This window comes from Oncorhynchus nerka, linkage group LG10 (assembly GCF_034236695.1).
Source record: "Oncorhynchus nerka isolate Pitt River linkage group LG10, Oner_Uvic_2.0, whole genome shotgun sequence".
NCBI lineage: Eukaryota > Metazoa > Chordata > Actinopteri > Salmoniformes > Salmonidae > Oncorhynchus > Oncorhynchus nerka.
In genome coordinates this window covers 15,157,686-15,179,739 of record NC_088405.1, presented here as the reverse complement: position 1 = coordinate 15,179,739, position 22,054 = coordinate 15,157,686, and the positions used below count along the sequence as shown (strand labels likewise).

Here is a 22,054-nt window from a genome sequence, read left to right as displayed (position 1 = left end):
TAAGGTAACCTGCCTAAATGACTACCGACCCGTAGCACTCACATCTGTAGCCATGAAGTGCTTTGAAAGGCTGGTCATGGCTCACATCAACACCAATCCTAAACCCACTCCAATTTGCATACCGCCCAAACAGATCCACAGATGATGCAATCTCTATTGCACTCCACACTGTCCTTTCCCACCTGGACAAAAGGAACACCTATGTGAGAATGCTGTTCATTGACTACAGCTCAGCGTTCAACACCATGGTGCCCTCAAAGCTCATCACTAAGCTAAGGACCCTGGGACTAAACACCTCCCTCTGCAACTGGATCCTGGACTTCCTGACAGGCTGGCCCCAGGTGGGAAGGATAGGTAACGACACAGCCGCCACGCTGATCCTCAACACAGGGGCCCCTCATGGGTGGTGCCAGAATAACAACCTATCCCTCAACATGATCAAGACTAAGGAGAGGATTGTGGACTACAGGAAAAAGAGGACTGAGCACGCCCCCATTCACATCGATGGGGCTGCAGTGGAGCAGGTTGAGAGCTTCAAGTTCCTTGGTGTCCACATCACCAACAAACTAACATGGTCCAAGCACACCAAGACAGCTGTGAAGAGGGCACGACAAAACCTATTCCCCCTCAGGAGACTGAAAAGATTTGGCATGGGTTCTCAGATGCTCAAAAGGTTCTAAAGCTCCACCATCGAGAGCATCCTGACTGGTTGCATCACTGCCTGGTATGGGGTAACTGCTCGGCCTCCGACTGCAAGGCACTTCAGAGGTTAGTGCGAGCGGCCCAGTACATCACTTGGGCCAAGCTTCCTGCCATCTAGGACCTCTATACCAGGCCCTAATAATTGTCAAAGACTCTGGCCACCCCAGTCACAGACTGTTCTCTCTGCTACCGCACGGCAAGCGGTACCGGAGCGCCAAGTCTAGGTCCAAGAGGCTTCTAAACAGCTTCTACCCCCAAGCCATAAGACTCCTGAACATCTAATCAAATGTCTACCCAGACTATTTACATCGTCCCCCCCTTTCCCACCGCTGCTACTCTCTGTTATCATCTATACATAGTCACTTTAATAACTCTACGTCATGTACATATTACCTTAACTAACCGGTGTCCCTGCACATTGACTCTGAACCGGTACCCCCCTGTATATATTTTCGCTATTGTTTTTTTTTTACTGATGCTCTTTAATTACTTGTTACTTTTATTTCTTATTCTTATCCATTTTTTTTTAACTGCATTGTTGTTGTTGTTAAATAAGCATTTCACTGTTAGGTCTACACCTGTTGTATTCGGCGCATGTGACTAATAACATTTGATTTGATAATATACCAACACTCTCTGCAAGTGAGAGCTTGTGACTAGAAGGTTCTATCTGCAAAAAGATGATTCAGAGATAATTGGCTTTAAAGTTCCAAACCCTCATTGGTTTGAATGGTGTCAGCAATTTGTATATTTTATTATTTTGAATTTAACAACATGAATTGGGCTATTTAGACTACTATATAGGTAGAAAACATTGAACAGAACAACAATATGTCCATAACTCAGACAGAACCTTACAGGCCCAAGCTCTCAAATTGAAATTCTGTATCAGAAAACATAAAACGGTAGAATAGGTGATACAGTAGCTCATTAGTTAGTTAGAATATGTACTAAACCGAGGCTTGCATACCACTCTGCCATTCAATATCACAACACAGTGGCAGAACAATAAAATACCTTCACCCAGCATGAACTATTCTTTTACTTGGGACTCTTTTACTTCCTGAAGAACTAAGGCAACAATATCCAATTTAGATTTCCCCCCCGATTTAGAAATCCTGAAATCCTTAAAAGAGTGAGGAGAAAACAAAGGGACCCCCTGAAGGATAAATTGGGTCGACAACAAGTTAGGATTCAGACGTAACAGCTGTACCTTCAAACAACCGCAATACTTCATTCCGGATAAACATTTTAATTTCCTCCATGGAACTGGCATCATTCTGTGTGAGAGAGAGAGAGAGAGAGAGAGAGAGAGAGTGAAGGAGAAGGAGAGAGAGAGAGAGAGAGAGAGAGAGAGAGAGAGAGAGAGAGAGAGAGAGACGGTGAGAGAGAGAGAGAGAGAGAGAGAGAGAGAGAGAGAGAGAGAGAGAGAGAGAGAGAGAGAGAGAGAGAGAGAGACAGAGAGAGAGATATACAGACAGGCATAAGAGAGAGAAACAGAACCAGAATAACACAAACTTAACCAAAACGTCTTTAACAGATTAAGAAAATGTAATTAGCGAGACAGCAGTAGTTCATGTTTTATTCAACGTGTTATAAAATTGCAGTGTCTTCAGAGATAAAGAGATGCAATGCTTCATGGCATAATAATCAACTCCTCTCTCCCTGTTTCCCTGTTTCCCTGCCATCTATCTCAGGCTCAAAGTAAGATTTCTGTTTGCTCAGAATGTTTGTGTGGAGAGAGCCTTGAATTGTAGAGGAGAACATTGGCAACAGAATGGAATGGAAATCCTAGTTGTAGAAATGCTCTTTCAGAGTTCCTTATTCTGACTGCCCAAGGAAACGACTGAGAAATGCATTATAATACTGTATTTCTGGTGGACTCCAGATAGTGGTACGGATAAAGGAATGGGATTCATGAGTGTGAGGCTCCACTAAACACCAAGTAGTATGAACAACTAGAATAAAACCCAGGGAGAAAAACAGGGACTTGTGTGTTTGAAACACCTTTGCAATCAGAGCTTAAACCTCATATACTGTTACAATGAACTGTGATCATCTGTGGACCATTTTCTAAGAGGTTCTTCGTATTGTCTGTGTCTTGACAGGTAGAGGAGAGGATGAAACCAAACCCAGGGAACTTTATAAAGGTATTAAAGTAACAATATTCAAGGCCATTTTCCAACATCGATATTGATCACTCAAATATTATCGTGTTCTATTGCGACTGGTTTAAAAACAGGGTACTTGTATTTTGGCAGTGCTGAATACCGCGGGATGAGTTGCCAATGTACTTTTGTGTTTAATAGGGTCACTGTTCTGTTCTATGAGAGAAAGATATAGGAGGGTAACCCTTTAGTACTTGTTTTCTTGGCATTCAGAAGTCTTTCATCTCTGTGGTGTTATGTAACCCTCTACATGCTGCGTGTAGAATAGCTGTGACACACAGAGGTGTTTTTCCATCCTCTCCAGCTCTCTCCTCACTCCCACACTCTCTCTCTTCTCTCTCCTCACTCCCACGCTCTCTCCTTCTCTCTCTCCTCACTCCCACTCTCTCCTTCTCTCTCTCCTCACCCCCACACCCTCTCCTTCTCTCTCTCCTCTCTCCTTCTCTCTCTCCTCACTCCCACACTCTCTCCTTCTCTCTCTCCTCTCTCCTTCTCTCTCTCCTCTCTCCTTCTCTCTCTCCTTCTCTCTCTCCTCACCCCCACACCCTCTCCTTCTCTCTCTCCTTCTCTCTCTCCTTCTCTCTCGCCTCACCCCCACACCCTCTCCTTCTCTCTCTCCTCTCTCCTTCTCTCTCTCCTCACTCCCACACTCTCTCCTTCTCTCTCTCCTCTCTCCTTCTCTCTCTCCTCACTCCCACGCTCTCTCCTTCTCTCTCTCCTCACTCCCACACTCTCTCCTTCTCTCTCTCCTCACTCCCACACTCTCTCCTTCTCTCTCTCCTCACTCCCACACCCTCTCCTCTCTCTCCTCACTCCCACACTCTCTCCTTACTCCCACACTCTCTCCTCTCTCTCCTCACTCCCACACTCTCTCCTTACTCCCACACTCTCTCCTCTCTCTCCTCACTCCCACACTTTCTCCTTCTCTCTCTCCTCACTCCCACACTCTCTCCATCTCTCTCCTTCTCTCTATTCCTCTCTCCTTTCCTCGCTCTCTCTCCTTTCCTCCTTCTCTCTCCTTTCCTCCCTCTCTCTTCTTTCCTCTCTCTCTCTCATTTCTTCCATCTCTCTCATTTCTTCCATCTCTGTCATTTCTTCCATCTCTCTCCTTTCTTCCATCTCTCTCATTTCTTCCATCTCTCTCTTTCCCTCTCTCCTTCACTCTAGCCCTCTCTCCTTCCCTCTCTCTCTTTCCCTCTCTCCTTCCCTCTCTCTCTAGGCCTCTCTCCTTCTCTCGCTCCCTCTAGCCCTCTCTCCTTCTCTCGCTTTCTCTAGCCGTCTCTCCTTCCCTCTCTGCGCTCCTCTCTCTCTAGTCCTCTCTCCTTCTCCCTCTCTCCGCCCCTCTCTCTCTAGCCCTTCTCTCCTTCCCTCTCTCCCGACCCCCCTGTGGGTTGAGCTGATCAGGAGTGGGAGGTGAGGAGCAGAAGCAACCTAGCTGGCTTCATTATGCCTATCTGTTATCTGCTGTGTCATATGTTGCTCCACACAGCTCCACACAACTCTATGCTTCTGCAGTACTGCATTCATTTACAGAGAAAGAGAGATATACGCTAATTACTTAGACCACTGAAGAAAGGAGGATGTTTAGATTCTATAATTATGTGTGACTGAGGATAGTCTTTGATTTTTATGGGCGGGTATAGACAAACACACACAAAAATGGGTTTATGGTTGGACTATGAGTGTTGGGAAATCTCTGTTGGGAGATCTCTATGAGTGTTGGGAGATCTCTGTAAAACATACCTTGAAGGGGTGTACATAAGACATTCACAACACCTTTATATAACAGGTCATGACACCTTTATGACAGGATCATTCACAACACCTTTATAAAACAGGTCATGACACCTTTATGACAGGATCATTCACAACACCTTTATATAACAGGTCATGACACCTTTATGACAGGATCATTCACAACACCTTTATATAACAGGTCATGACACCTTTATGACAGGATCATTCACAACACCTTTATATAACAGGTCATGACACCTTTATGACAGGATCATTCACAACACCTTTATAAAACAGGTCATGACACCTTTATGACAGGATCATTCACAACACCTTTATATAACAGGTCATGACACCTTTATGACAGGATCATTCACAACACCTTTATAAAACAGGTCATGACACCTTTATGACAGGATCATTCACAACACCTTTATAAAACAGGTCATGACACCTTTATGACAGGATCATTCACAACACCTTTATAAAACAGGTCATGACACCTTTATGACAGGATCATTCACAACACCTTTATAAAACAGGTCATGGCACCTTTATGACAGGATCATTCACAACACCTTTATGACAGGATCATTCACAACACCTTTATATAACAGGTCATGACACCTTTATGACAGGATCATTCACAACACCTTTATAAAACAGGTCATGACACCTTTATGACAGGATCATTCACAACACCTTTATATAACAGGTCATGGCACCTTTATGACAGGATCATTCACAACACCTTTATAAAACAGGTCATGACACCTTTATGACAGGATCATTCACAACACCTTTATGACAGGATCATTCACAACACCTTTATGACAGGATCATTCACAACACCTTTATGACAGGATCATTCACAACACCTTTATAAAACAGGTCATGACACCTTTATGACAGGATCATTCACAACACCTTTATAAAACAGGTCATGACACCTTTATGACAGGATCATTCACAACACCTTTATGACAGGATCATTCACAACACCTTTATGACAGGATCATTCACAACACCTTTATGACAGGATCATTCACAACACCTTTATAAAACAGGTCATGACACCTTTATGAGTGTGACAGGATCATACACAACACCTTTATATAACAGGTCATGACACCTTTATGACAGGATCATTCACAACACCTTTATAAAACAGGTCATGGCACCTTTATGACAGGATCATTCACAACACCTTTATAAAACAGGTCATGACACCTTTATGACAGGATCATTCACAACACCTTTATAAAACAGGTCATGACACCTTTATGACAGGATCATTCACAACACCTTTATAAAACAGGTCATGACACCTTTATGACAGGATCATTCACAACACCTTTATATAACAGGTCATGGCACCTTTATGGCAGGATCATTCACAACACCTTTATGACAGGATCATTCACAACACCTTTATAAAACAGGTCATGACACCTTTATGACAGGATCATTCACAACACCTTTATAAAACAGGTCATGACACCTTTATGACAGGATCATTCACAACACCTTTATATAACAGGTCATGGCACCTTTATGGCAGGATCATTCACAACACCTTTATGACAGGATCATTCACAACACCTTTATATAACAGGTAATGACACCTTTATGACAGGATCATTCACAACACCTTTATAAAACAGGTCATGGCACCTTTATGAGTGTGACAGGATCATTCACAACACCTTTATATAACAGGTAATGACACCTTTATGACAGGATCATTCACAACACCTTTATAAAACAGGTCATGGCACCTTTATGAGTGTGACAGGATCATTCACAACACCTTTATATAACAGGTCATGACACCTTTATGACAGGATCATTCACAACACCTTTATAAAACAGGTCATGGCACCTTTATGACAGGATCATTCACAACACCTTTATGACAGGATCATTCACAACACCTTTATAAAACAGGTCATGACACCTTTATGACAGGATCATTCACAACACCTTTATGACAGGATCATTCACAACACCTTTATGACAGGATCATTCACAACACCTTTATATAACAGGTCATGACACCTTTATGACAGGATCATTCACAACACCTTTATAAAACAGGTCATGACACCTTTATGACAGGATCATTCACAACACCTTTATATAACAGGTCATGACACCTTTATGACAGGATCATTCACAACACCTTTATATAACAGGTCATGACACCTTTATGACAGGATCATTCACAACACCAGAGGGCTTGGTGTGTTTGGGGGAGATATAACAACGTACCAGAGGGCTTGGTGTGTTTGGAGGAGATATAACAACGTACCAGAGGGCTTGGTGTGTTTGGAGGAGATATAACAACGTACCAGAGGGCTTGGTGTGGTTGGAGGAGATATAACAACGTACCAGAGGGCTTGGTGTGTTTGGAGGAGATATAACAACGTACCAGAGGGCTTGGTGTGTTTGGAGGAGATATAACAACGTACCAGAGGGCTTGGTGTGTTTGGGGGAGATATAACAACGTACCAGAGGGCTTGGTGTGTTTGGAGGAGATATAACAACGTACCAGAGGGCTTGGTGTGTTTGGAGGAGATATAACAACGTACCAGAGGGCTTGGTGTGTTTGGAGGAGATATAACAACGTACCAGAGGGCTTGGTGTGTTTGGGGGAGATATAACAACGTACCAGAGGGCTTGGTGTGTTTGGGGGAGATATAACAACGTACCAGAGGGCTTGGTGTGGTTGGAGGAGATATAACAACGTACCAGAGGGCTTGGTGTGTTTGGGGGAGATATAACAACGTACCAGAGGGCTTGGTGTGTTTGGAGGAGATATAACAACGTACCAGAGGGCTTGGTGTGTTTGGGGGAGATATAACAACGTACCAGAGGGCTTGGTGTGTTTGGAGGAGATATAACAACGTACCAGAGGGCTTGGTGTGTTTGGAGGATATATAACCAACGTACCAGAGGGCTTGGTGTGTTTGGGGGAGATATAACAACCTACCAGAGGGCTTGGTGTGTTTGGAGGAGATATAACCAACGTACCAGAGGGTTTGGTGTGTTTGGAGGAGATATAACCAACGTACCAGAGGGCTTGGTGTGTTTGGAGGAGATATAACCAACGTACCAGAGGGCTTGGTGTGTTTGGAGGAGATATAACAACGTACCAGAGGGCTTGGTGTGTTTGGAGGAGATATAACCAATGTACCAGAGGGCTTGGTATGTTTGGAGGAGATATAACCAACGTACCAGAGGGCTTGGTGTGTTTGGAGGAGATATAACCAACGTACCAGAGGGCCTGGTGTGTTTGGAGGAGATATAACAACGTACCAGAGGGCTTGGTGTGTTTGGAGGAGATATAACCAACGTACCAGAGGGCTTGGTGTGTTTGGGGGAGATATAACAACGTACCAGAGGGCTTGGTGTGTTTGGGGGAGATATAACCAACGTACCAGAGGGCTTGGTGTGTTTGGAGGAGATATAACCAATGTACCAGAGGGCTTGGTGTGTTTGGGGGAGATATAACAACGTACCAGAGGGCTTGGTGTGTTTGGGGGAGATATAACCAACGTACCAGAGGGCTTGGTGTGTTTGGAGGAGATATAACCAACGTACCAGAGGGCTTGGCGTGTTTGGAGGAGATATAACCAACATACCAGAGGGCTTGGTGTGTTTGGAGGAGATATAACCAACGTACCAGAGGGCTTGGTGTGTTTGGAGGAGATATAACCAACGTACCAGAGGGCTTGGTGTGTTTGGAGGAGATATAACCAACGTACCAGAGGGCTTGGTGTGTTTGGAGGAGATATAACCAACGCACCAGAGGGCTTGGTGTGTTTGGAGGAGATATAACCAACGTACCAGAGGGCTTGGTGTGTTTGGGGGAGATACAACAACGTACCAGAGGGCTTGGTGTGTTTGGAGGAGATATAACAACGTACCAGAGGGCTTGGTGTGTTTGGAGGAGATATAACCAACGTACCAGAGGGCTTGATGTGTTTGGTGGAGATATAACCAACCTACCAGAGGGCTTGGTGTGTTTAGGGGAGATATAACCAACGTACCAGAGGGCTTGGTGTGTTTAGTGGAGATATAACCAACGTACCAGAGGGCTTGGTATGTTTGGAGGATATATAACCAATGTACCAGAGGGCTTGGTGTGTTTGGAGGAGATATAACAACGTACCAGAGGGCTTGGTGTGTTTGGAGGAGATATAACAACGTACCAGAGGGCTTGGTGTGTTTGGGGGAGATATAACAACGTACCAGAGGGCTTGGTGTGTTTGGGGGAGATATAACCAACGTACCAGAGGGCTTGGTGTGTTTGGAGGAGATATAACAACGTACCAGAGGGCTTGGTGTGTTTGGGGGAGATATAACCAACGTACCAGAGGGCCTGGTGTGTTTGGAGGAGATATAACAACGTACCAGAGGGCTTGGTGTGTTTGGAGGAGATATAACCAACGTACCAGAGGGCTTGGTGTGTTTGGAGGAGATATAACCAACGTACCAGAGGGCTTGGTGTGTTTGGGGGAGATATAACCAACGTACCAGAGGGCTTGGTGTGTTTGGAGGAGATATAACAACGTACCAGAGGGCTTGGTGTGTTTGGAGGAGATATAACAACGTACCAGAGGGCTTGGTGTGTTTGGAGGAGATATAACCAACGTACCAGAGGGCTTGGTGTGTTTGGAGGAGATATAACCAACGTACCAGAGGGCTTGGTGTGTTTGGGGGAGATATAACAACGTACCAGAGGGCTTGGTGTGTTTGGGGGAGATTTAACCAACGTACCAGAGGGCTTGGTGTGTTTGGAGGAGATATAACCAATGTACCAGAGGGCTTGGTGTGTTTGGGGGAGATATAACAACGTACCAGAGGGCTTGGTGTGTTTGGGGGAGATATAACCAACGTACCAGAGGGATTGGTGTGTTTGGAGGAGATATAACAACGTACCAGAGGGCTTGGTGTGTTTGGGGGAGATATAACCAACGTACCAGAGGGCTTGGTGTGTTTGGAGGAGATATAACAACGTACCAGAGGGCTTGGTGTGTTTGGAGGAGATATAACCAACGTACCAGAGGGCTTGGTGTGTTTGGAGGAGATATAACAACGTACCAGAGGGCTTGGTGTGTTTGGAGGAGATATAACCAACGTACCAGAGGGAGGGCTTGGTGTGTTTGGAGGAGATATAACCAACGTACCAGAGGGCTTGGTGTGTTTGGAGGAGATATAACCAACGTACCAGAGGGCTTGGTGTGTTTGGAGGAGATATAACCAACGTACCAGAGGGCTTGGTGTGTTTGGGGGAGATATAACCAACGTACCAGAGGGCTTGGTGTGTTTGGGGGAGATACAACAACGTACCAGAGGGCTTGGTGTGTTTGGAGGAGATATAACAACGTACCAGAGGGCTTGGTGTGTTTGGAGGAGATATAACCAACGTACCAGAGGGCTTGGTGTGTTTGGTGGAGATATAACCAACGTACCAGAGGGCTTGGTGTGTTTAGGGGAGATATAACCAACGTACCAGAGGGCTTGGTGTGTTTAGTGGAGATATAACCAACGTACCAGAGGGCTTGGTATGTTTGGAGGAGATATAACCAATGTACCAGAGGGCTTGGTGTGTTTGGAGGAGATATAACAACGTACCAGAGGGCTTGGTGTGTTTGGAGGAGATATAACAACGTACCAGAGGGCTTGGTGTGTTTGGGGGAGATATAACAACGTACCAGAGGGCTTGGTGTGTTTGGGGGAGATATAACCAACGTACCAGAGGGCTTGGTGTGTTTGGAGGAGATATAACCAACGTACCAGAGGGCTTGGTGTGTTTGGAGGAGATATAACCAACGTACCAGAGGGCTTGGTGTGTTTGGGGGAGATATAACAACGTACCAGAGGGCTTGGTGTGTTTGGAGGAGATATAACAACGTACCAGAGGGCTTGGTGTGTTTGGAGGAGATATAACCAACGTACCAGAGGGCTTGGTGTGTTTGGTGGAGATATAACCAACGTACCAGAGGGCTTGGTGTGTTTAGGGGAGATATAACCAACGTACCAGAGGGCTTGGTGTGTTTAGTGGAGATATAACCAACGTACCAGAGGGCTTGGTATGTTTGGAGGAGATATAACCAATGTATCAGAGGGCTTGGTGTGTTTGGAGGAGATATAACAACGTACCAGAGGGCTTGGTGTGTTTGGAGGAGATATAACAACGTACCAGAGGGCTTGGTGTGTTTGGGGGAGATATAACAACGTACCAGAGGGCTTGGTGTGTTTGGGGGAGATATAACCAACGTACCAGAGGGCTTGCTGTGTTTGGAGGAGATATAACCAACGTACCAGAGGGCTTGGTGTGTTTGGAGGAGATATAACCAACGTACCAGAGGGCTTGGTGTGTTTGGGGGAGATATAACAACGTACCAGAGGGCTTGGTGTGTTTGGAGGAGATATAACAACGTACCAGAGGGCTTGGTGTGTTTGGAGGAGATATAACCAACGTACCAGAGGGCTTGGTGTGTTTTGGGGAGATATAACAACGTACCAGAGGGCTTGGTGTGTTTGGAGGAGATATAACAACGTACCAGAGGGCTTGGTGATGCTATGGGACCTGGGGGACCAGGGTCTCCTCGGTGGCCTTGGGGCCCGATAGGTCCCACTATTCCTGGGTCTCCTGTCCTTCCCCTCTCTCCTTGGACTCCCCTCGCTCCAGGTATCCCTGGGTCCCCCTGCAGTAGGAGATCAGTAAAGAACAATCAAATCAAATTTGTATTGGTCATGTACACATATTTAGCAGATGTTATCGAAGGGTGTAGTGAAATGCTTATGTTCCTAGTTCCAACAGTGCAGTAATACCTGACAGTATAAAACAATACATATACATTCCAATATACCAATATGTATAATGGTTAAATCTAGCTGGCCAGTGAGCTCCCGCCATGTGGTTTACAGTTCACCCTCCGGTTTCCAATTCAGATCTACAATCACTTTATTTAACTAGGCCATCAGTGTAAATAAGAAAATATTCTTAATTGACTTGCCTGGTTAAATAAAAGGGTGAGGGGGTTGTTGTCAGTCCCACTCCAGACTGTACCGGAGGCATTCTGTACCGGAGGCATTCTGAGCATTGGCATAAGGCCACTCTGGCTTTGGGCTGATACTGTCGCTACCAACGCCCTCAGCATTACACAATCAGTCCTCATCCAGCCATTACCCTGATTGAGCCCACTCAGATACACATCCCCAGGGTCTGTGGCCAATTCTGTCACCATGTATCTTAGCTCTCCTACAAACCGCCATTACTAGCATTTGGGAACAGATTACACTGTAGAAGACTGTGACAGGGTTTTAGAAACAGATTACACTGTAGAAAACTGTGACAGGGCTTTAGAAACAGATTACACTGTAGAAGGCTGTGACAGGGCTTTAGAAACAGATTACAATGTAGAAGACTGTGACAGGGCTTTAGAAACAGATTACACTGTAGAAGACTGTGACAGGGCTTTAGAAACAGATTACACTGTAGAAGACTGTGACAGGGCTTTAGAAACAGATTACACTGTAGAAGACTGTGACAGGGTTTTAGAAACAGATTACACTGTAGAAGACTGTGACAGGGCTTTAGAAACAGATTACACTGTAGAAAACTGTGACAGGGCTTTAGAAACAGATTACACTGTAGAAGACTGTGACAGGGCTTTAGAAACAGATTACACTGTAGAAGACTGTGACAGGGCTTTAGAAACAGATTACACTGTAGAAGACTGTGACAGGGCTTTAGAAACAGATTACACTGTAGAAGACTGTGACAGGGCTTTAGAAACAGATTACACTGTAGAAGACTGTGACAGGGCTTTAGAAACAGATTACACTGTAGAAGACTGTGACAGGGCTTTAGAAATAGGGGTTTCAGAAATACAATGGTGGCATACAAAATGCATTGAATTTCAGATGCCTTTATCAAATTATTAGGCACCTCAGGGGGAAAAACATGTGTTTCTATGCATCATTGCCTTTTTGTTGGGTTAGGTTCTGTGTGATATTTTTCCATCACAAACAATGAGTTGTGTTTATGGAAAACAGCGTCAGAGAAACAAAATAAAGGTGCTTACCCGTTCTCCCTTGGATCCTCTGTCTCCTAGTCTACCTGTGGCTCCCTGTAAGAGATAAAACAGATCACAGTATGAACACATGACAGAGGAGTGCAGGTTCTGTCTGAAATACTCTGCTGATTGCAGAGAGACAGAGAAGTCCCTCCAGACCAGAGAGAAGAGCAAAGAGCACTGCTAAATAATTGGATATTTGGAATGAAGATGACCCCAAGGCTAGTCTTCTCTCTCTTTACCCACTCCTCTCTTTGTCTTCTCTCCTTTCCTCCCCCTCTCTCTAAATCTGACTTTCCTCCTCTTCTCTTCTCTTCTCTTCTCTTCTCTTCTCTTCTCTTCTCTTCTCTTCTCTTCTCTTCTCTTCTCTTCTCTTCTCTTCTCTTCTCTTCTCTCTCTCTCTCTCCTCTCCTCTCCTCTCCTCTCCTCTCCTCTCCTCTCCTCTCCTCTCCTCTCCTCTCCTCTCCTCTCCTAGCACTCAAAAGCACACTGCTTTTGTTCAGACACCCACTGAGGCCAACGTGGGTCTAATCTGTTGCTCTGTAATCACCCCCATCAACATCAACCAATCCTCCACACTCAGGGTCATTTAATGATTGCTTATCATTTTAAATTTCCCAACCCACGCTTGTGTCTTAGCTTATTCACATTCAAAAAAGGTTTATTGTTGCAATAACTAGACTGCCAGGTCCCGTTATAATCTTAACAATTGGTGGCAGCAGTGAAGTGATTGACAGGATGTCGTTCATTCCAAATTCTCAATCAAAAAACAACCTTTTTAAATTATTCTGGGATGACTGTTGTTCCTGTGTCTGAGGATGTATGGAGTTCTCCAAGGACTGTGTTTCACCTTCCACAGTGTCTGTCACAGCTTCCCTGCATCACATAGCCCCACTTCCCTCTGTGGACTGTATGCCTCCTCCCTCCCTCCCTCCCTCCCTCCCTCCCTCCTACTCTGCCTGCCTGCCTGCTCCCTCCCTCCCTGCCTCCCTCCTACTCTGCCTGCCTGCCTGCCTGCTCCCTCCCTCCCTCCCTCCCTCCCTCCCTCACTCCTACTCTGCCTGCCTGCTCCCCCTCCCTCCCTCGCTGGGAGAGAAACACCTGTCGTTAGCTCTATGTGCAACACTGCTCTCAGAACTACACCTCTCCATTCTCCTCTCCTCTCTTGCTTTCCAGGCCTCCCTCCCTCCCACCACCTACTCTGCCTGCCTGCCTGCCTGCCTGCCTGCCTCCCTCCCTCCCTCCCTCCCTCCCTCCCTCCCTCCCTCCCTCCCTCCCTCCCTCCCTCCCTCCCTCCACCTACTCTGCCTGCCTGCCTGCCTCCCTCCCTCCCTCGCTGGGAGAGAAACACCTGTCGTTAGCTCTATGTGCAACACTGCTCTCAGAACTACACCTCTCCATTCTCCTCTCCTCTCTTGCTTTCCAGGCCTCCCTCGCTCCCTCCATCTCACTGACTGTATAACCTCTGGGAACATCTTTGTATCCATTTACTGTGAGGATTACTGTCTCCATGCAAAATGCAATCTGGCACGATCATGTGGTTTTAAAAGCAACGGGCAGCAGAGAACTCTGTTCTCCTCCTCCTCGCCTACATTCATCTGCAGCCTCTCTCTATTTTTTTTATTTCTGCTATGTTATTCCCCAACGCCTGATGGGAGGCTTACATCTATCATCGTGCCCACTGAATTCGACTTCCATCGTCGCTCTCTGGGCCTGGCATTAAACCTCAAAGCCAGATCATTGCAGTACAGTGAGAGGAGTTTTTAGGGAATGTTTAGAATAGGAGCACATTCACCTGCTAGATGGCACTGTTGCCTCATCAAATGATTGAGAACAAGAGATACACCATCTAACAACAAGGCATTAAAATCTCCCTCTCTCCCTCCCCCTCTCCCTCTCTCCCTCTCCCCCTCTCCCCTCCCCCTCTCCCTCTCTCCCTCTCCCCCTCTCTCCCTCTCCCCCTCTCTCCCTCCCTCTCTCCCTCTCTCACTCTCTCCCTCTCTCCCTCTCCCCCTCTCTCACTCTCCAAGATGTTGTTGATGGAAGTGGGTGAAATAATAAGAAGTTGGCCCTTCCTTCCGCTCACTGTTGAGATCTCTGTGATATAGACTGACAGATGTACCAATGTACCGACCAGTTACTCTATCTGTTATAGTTCAGCTAATTAGAATGAAAATGATGGTGAATCATACTGTTATAATTCAGCAAAACAGGGTAGCCTAGTGGTTAGAGCGTTGGACTAGTAACCGGAAGGTTGCAAGTTCAAACCCCCGAACTGACAAGGTACAAATCTGTCGTTCTGCCAAATCTGTCGTTCTGACAGAGTACAAAACACAACTAGTGATGTTATATGACAGAGTACAAAACACAACTAGTGATGTCATATGACAGAGTACAAAACACAACTAGTGATGTCATATGACAGAGTACAAAACACAACTTGTGATGTTATATGACAGAGTACAAAACACAACTAGTGATGTCATATGACAGAGTACAAAACACAACTAGTGATGTCATATGACAGAGTACAAAACACAACTAGTGATGTCATATGACAGAGTACAAAACACAACTAGTGATGTCATATGACAGAGTATAAAACACAACTAGTGATGTTATATGACAGAGTACAAAACACAACTAGTGATGTCATATGACAGAGTATAAAACACAACTAGACATATTTTCAGTAGAGATCACAGTGGCAGTTGTTTTATTTTTTACTCGTTAAGTTTTATCCAAACACTTATCTGCATATGAAAATAGATCATTCTTCTCTTTTTCACGAACAGTTATCTATGACTGCCTCCCAGCATTAACTGTATAGTTAGTATACAAAGACTAAAAGTCAACACAGCCCAACATCTGCAGGATACCTTTGAGTCATTATCATTAAATGGTCTAATATGCAAATAGAAGTGTTTTAATGCACCTGTTGTGATGCCGTAGCTCAAGAGCTAGATAACAGCAGTACTGTCAAGGATGCTGCTGGTACGTATTTTTGTTGAGGGACATATTGTGTATGTATGTGTGCGTGTGTGTGTGTGTGTGTGTGTGTGTATGGTCTAATATGCAAATAGAAGTGTTTTAATGCACCTGTTGTGATGCCGTAGCTCAAGGGCTAGATAACAGCAGTACTGTCAAGGATGCTGCTGGTACGTATTTTTGTTGAGGGACATATTGTGTATGTATGTGTGCGTGTGTGTGTGTGTGTGTGTTTGTGTGTATGTCTGTGTGTCCGTGTGTCCGTGTGTGTGTGTGTGTATGTATGTATGTATGTATGTATGTATGTATGTGTGTGTGTGTGTGTGTGTGTGTGTGTGTGTGTGTGTGTGTGTGTATGTATGTATGTATGTATGTATGTATGTATGTATGTATGTATGTGTGTGTGTGTGTGTGTGTGTGTGTGTGTGTGTGTATGTATGTATGTATGTATGTATGTATGTATGTATGTATGTATGTATGTATGTATGTATGTATGTATGTATGTATGTATGTATGTATGTATGTATGTATGTATGTATGTATGTATGTATGTATGTATGTATGTATGTATGTATGTATGTATGTATGTCTAAGTTATTTTCTCTCACCTCATACCCAGGAAGTCCATCTTTCCCGGGCCTCCCCTGCTCAAGGAACAACCAGAACACAAAGAAGGAAAACAAAGACATTTTGTATCAACTCCAACAATCCAACGTTCGATCGGGTCGGTCCTGGTGCATTCTGGATATGCGTCTCAAATGGCACCCTATTCCCTATATACTGCAATACAGTCATGTACTACATAGGGAATAGGGCTTTGGTCAAAGTAGTGCACTATATAGGGAATAGGGCTCTGTTAAAAGTAGTGCACTATATAGGCAATAGGACTCTGGTCAAAGTAGTGTACTATATAGGGAATAGGGCTCTGGTCAAAGTAGTGTACTATATAGGGAATAGGGCTCTGGTCAAAGTAGTGCACTATATAGGAAATAGGGCTCTGGTCAAAGTAGTGTACTATATAGGGAATAGGGCTCTGGTCAAAGTAGTGCACTATATAGGGAAAAGGGCTCTGGTCAAAGTAGTGCACTATATAGGGAATAGGGCTCTGGTCAAAGTAGTGCACTATATAGGGAATAGGGCTCTGGTCAAAGTAGTGTACTATATAGGGAATAGGGCTCTGGTCAAAGTAGTGCACTATATAGGAAATAGGGCTCTGGTCAAAGTAGTGCACTATATAGGGAATAGGGCTCTGGTCAAAGTAGTGTACTATATAGGGAATAGGGCTCTGGTCAAAGTAGTGTACTATATAGGGAATAGGGCTCTGGTCAAAGTAGTGCACTATATAGGAAATAGGGCTCTGGTCAAAGTAGTGTACTATATAGGGAATAGGGTGCCGTTTGTATCCACAGTTAATGGGATATCTGAAGCGTGGGATAACGATGGTGATTGCTGTTTGAACACTAATGTTCCACTCTCTGCTTACAGACTGATGGAATTATAACTAAAGAAACCATTTCTGATGATAATAACATACAATAATGTCATCGTTCTGCAAAACAAGCCTGGACTAATAAGCTTATTTAAACCAGATTTAAACAGATTGTCCCTTAAATCAAGCTCTTTCATTGACATGGAAATGCAGACATCTATGGTAAATGTAACACAGCACTTGGCTCTGCAATGTGAGGGACTGTGTTGTTATCAATATAAACTATGTCTACAAACCTAATACTGCCGGCATACTGGCAGTCTGAGCCTATACAGTCATAGAAGAACATTGCACATCTCTCGGCAATAAGTAGGAACAGTCTGAGCCTATACAGTCATAGAGGAACATTACACATCTCTCAGCAATAAGTAGGAACCATCTACTTTTTGTTCATTGGTAACATTTGCATATTCAGACCCGTTGACTTTTTCCACGTTTTCTTACGTTGCAGCCTTATTCTAAAATGGATTAAATAAACATGTTTCATATTTCATTTTTTGTTGTTGATAAATTAGCATTTCTAAAAACCTGTTTTTTCTTTGTCATTATGGGGTATTGTGTGTAGATTGATGATGGGGGGGAAACAATTGAATCAATTTCAGAATAAGGCTTTAACGTAACAAAAATGTGTAAAAAGTCAAGGGGTCTGAATACTTTCCTAAGGCCCTGTATGTACTGTACATAGAGTGACATTTCACTTGGCTCTGCATGTTCACTCTTAGAAAAAAAGGTTCCAAAAGGGTTCTTCGGCTGTCCCCAAAGGTGAACCCTTTTTGGTTCCAGGTAGAACCCTTTCGGGTTACATGTAGAAAGGGTCCTACATGGAACCCAACAGGGTTAAACCTGGAACCAAAAAGGGTTCTTCAAAGGATTCTTCTATGGGAAAGGCGAAAAACCCTTTAAGGTTCTTTAAAGCACCTTTTTGTTCTAGGTGTATGGACTATCTCCCGTTGAGGGTAGGTGTCTAATCAGGGGTATGAGGAAAGAAGAGCAGAGGTAAAGTAAACTTCTTACAGGAGCACCTTGGGGTCCCTCAGGACCTGGGAATCCTGTCTCCCCCAGCGGGCCCCTCTCACCCTGTCAGGGAATAAACACTCATATGTGTCACTGTTACTGTGTGTGTGTGACAGAGAGAAGGAGGGATGCCTTTGACTGACAGCTGACAGAGTGAGAGAAAAAGAGAGAGAGAGAGCGAGAGAGCGAGAGAGCGAGAGAGCGAGAGTGAAAGTGAGAGTGAGAGAGAGAGAGAGAGAGAGAGAGCGTGAGAGTGAGTGAGTGAGTGAGAGAGAGAGAGAGAGCGAGAGAGCGAGAGAGAGCGAGAGAGAGAAAAAAGCATCCGGCTTACTTACCGGTTCCCCAGGGATCCCCGAATCACCGCGAGCTCCAGGTTTCCCCTGTCAATCACACAGACAGGATGAGAACAACCCACATTAAACAGCTTCTCAGACAGGTTTTATATATCTACCCATCTATGTCAGCTAGCACCTCAACGCTGTCCTGTCCAGCAGGTATTACTGTACTACAGCCCTCTAAGTGGGTGTACATCTGCAGGACTGTTCACTGGGTATAGTATTACATCTGAGGGACTGTTCACTGGGTAGAGTATTACATCTGAGGGACTGTTCACTGGGTATAGTATTACATCTGAAGGACTGTTCACTGGGTATAGTATTACATCTGAAGGACTGTTCACTGGGTATAGTATTACATCTGAAGGACTGTTCACTGGGTATAGTATTACATCTGAGGGACTGTTCACTGGGTATAGTATTACATCTGAAGGACTGTTCACTGGGTATAGTATTACATCTGCAGGACTGTTCACTGGGTGTAGTATTACATCTGAAGGACTGTTCACTGGGTATAGTATTACATCTGAGGGACTGTTCACTGGGTATAGTATTACATCTGAGGGACTGTTCACTGGGTATAGTATTACATCTGCAGGACTGTTCACTGGGTGTAGTATTACATCTGAAGGACTGTTCACTGGGTATAGTATTACATCTGTAGGACTGTTCACTGGGTAGAGTATTACATCTGAAGGACTGTTCACTGGGTGTAGTATTACATCTGAAGGACTGTTCACTGGGTCTAGTATTACATCTGAAGGACTGTTCACTGGGTATAGTATTACATCTGTTCATATGAAGGACTGTTCACTGGGTATAGTATTATATCTGAAGGACTGTTCACTGGGTATAGTATTACATCTGAAGGACTGTTCACTGGGTATAGTATTACATCTGAAGGACTGTTCACTGGGTGTAGTATTACATCCGAAGGACTGTTCACTGGGTATAGTATTACATCTGAAGGACTGTTCACTGGGTATAGTATTACATCTGAAGGACTGTTCACTGGGTATAGTATTACATCTGAAGGACTGTTCACTGGGTATAGTATTACATCTGAAGGACTGTTCACTGGGTATAGTATTACATCTGAAGGACTGTTCACTGGGTATAGTATTACATCTGAAGGACTGTTCACTGGGTATAGTATTACATCTGAGGGACTGTTCACTGGGTAGAGTGTTACATCTGAAGGACTGTTCACTGGGTATAGTATTACATCTGAAGGACTGTTCACTGGGTAGAGTATTACATCTGAAGGACTGTTCACTGGGTATAGTATTACATCTGAAGGACTGTTCACTGGGTATAGTATTACATCTGAAGGACTGTTCACTGGGTGTAGTATTACATCTGAAGGACTGTTCACTGGGTATAGTATTACATCTGTAGGACTGTTCACTGGGTAGAGTATTACATCTGAAGGACTGTTCACTGGGTCTAGTATTACATCTGAAGGACTGTTCACTGGGTATAGTATTACATCTGTTCATATGAAGGACTGTTCACTGGGTATAGTATTATATTTGAAGGACTGTTCACTGGGTATAGTATTACATCTGAAGGACTGTTCACTGGGTATAGTATTACATCTGAAGGACTGTTCACTGGGTGTAGTATTACATCTGAAGGACTGTTCACTGGGTGTAGTATTACATCTGAAGGACTGTTCACTGGGTATAGTATTATATCTGAAGGACTGTTCACTGGGAATAGTATTACATCTGAAGGACTGTTCACTGGGTATAGTATTACATCTGAAGGACTGTTCACTGGGAATAGTATTACATCTGAAGGACTGTTCACTGGGTATAGTATTACATCTGAAGGACTGTTCACTGGGTATAGTATTACATCTGAAGGACTGTTCACTGGGCATAGTATTACATCTGAAGGACTGTTCACTGGGTAGAGTATTACATCTGAAGGACTGTTCACTGGGTATAGTATTACATCTGTTCATATGAAGCGTTGTTCACTGGGGATACTACTATAGTATCACTGTGTTCTGTCTGTGTAATTTCTTATAGATTTGGGAAGTCAATGTCCATGACATGTTATAATTTCCTCAGACAGCCATGATGTTTTCTGTAGCCAGCATCAAGTGTAGCAAAAGAGCGCGAACAAATGGAAGATTCACGGCATCCGTCTGTTGTGTGCAGATCATTAAAAGTACTACTTACTGAAGGGCCAGGTATTCCAGGGGCTCCAGGCATCCCCAGATCACCCTACAGGACAACATACAGCCTTGTTTACAACTCAAACCTATAATAACATACAGCCTTTTATACAACTCAAACCTATAATAACATACAGCCTTTTATACAACTCAAACCTATAATAACATACAGCCTTTTATACAACTCAAACCTATAATAACATACAGCCTTTTATACAACTCAAACCTACAGCAACATACAGCCTTTTATACAACTCAAACCTATAATAACATACAGCCTTTTATACAACTCAAACCTATAGCAACATACAGCCTTTTATACAACTCAAACCAACAGCAACATACAGCCTTTTATACAACTCAAACCTATAGCAACATACAGCCTTTTATACAACTCAAACCTACAGCAACATACAGCCTTTTATACAACTCAAACCTACAGCAACATACAGCCTTTTATACAACTCAAACCTATAATAACATACAGCCTTTTATACAACTCAAACCAACAGCAACATATAGCCTTTTATACAACTCAAACCTACAGCAACATACAGCCTTTTATACAACTCAAACCTATAATAACATACAGCCTTTTATACAACTCAAACCAACAGCAACATACAGCCTTTTATACAACTCAAACCTATAGCAACATATAGCCTTTTATACAACTCAAACCAACAGCAACATACAGCCTTTTATACAACTCAAACCTATAATAACATACAGCCTTTTATACAACTCAAACCTACAGCAACATACAGCCTTTTATACAACTCAAACCTACAGCAACATACAGCCTTTTATACAACTCAAACCTATAATAACATACAGCCTTTTATACAACTCAAACCAACAGCAACATACAGCCTTTTATACAACTCAAACCTATAGCAACATACCGCCTTTTATACAACTCAAACCTATAGCAACATACAGCCTTTTATACAACTCAAACCAACAGCAACATACAGCCTTTTATACAACTCAAACCTACAGCAACATACAGCCTTTTATACAACTCAAACCTATAGCAACATATCGCCTTTTATACAACTCAAACCTACAGCAACATACAGCCTTTTATACAACTCAAACCTATAGCAACATACAGCCTTTTATACAACTCAAACCTATAATAACATACAGCCTTTTATACAACTCAAACCTATAGCAACATACAGCCTTTTATACAACTCAAACCTATAGCAACATACAGCCTTTTATACAACTCAAACCTATAATAACATACAGCCTTTTATACAACTCAAACCTATAGCAACATACAGCCTTTTATACAACTCAAACCTATAGCAACATATAGCCTTTTATACAACTCAAAC

The 22,054-nt window shown here is 43.7% G+C and overlaps 1 protein-coding gene across 1 annotated transcript in view; it reads right to left on the bottom strand.

Annotated features, from left to right (window-relative positions):
* LOC115115718 (collagen alpha-1(XIX) chain-like) overlaps nucleotides 1-22,054 on the bottom strand; it is an 87,497-nt gene that overhangs the window by 26,698 nt on the left and 38,745 nt on the right. The window contains exons 13-19 of the mRNA XM_065023042.1: nucleotides 20,713-20,757; nucleotides 18,524-18,568; nucleotides 18,189-18,251; nucleotides 16,294-16,329; nucleotides 12,707-12,751; nucleotides 11,180-11,323; nucleotides 1,916-1,982 (exon numbers count right to left, since the gene is read on the bottom strand). Coding sequence (XP_064879114.1) covers nucleotides 1,916-1,982; nucleotides 11,180-11,323; nucleotides 12,707-12,751; nucleotides 16,294-16,329; nucleotides 18,189-18,251; nucleotides 18,524-18,568; nucleotides 20,713-20,757 — 445 coding nt within the window. The remainder of the gene's footprint in view (nucleotides 1-1,915; nucleotides 1,983-11,179; nucleotides 11,324-12,706; nucleotides 12,752-16,293; nucleotides 16,330-18,188; nucleotides 18,252-18,523; nucleotides 18,569-20,712; nucleotides 20,758-22,054) is intronic.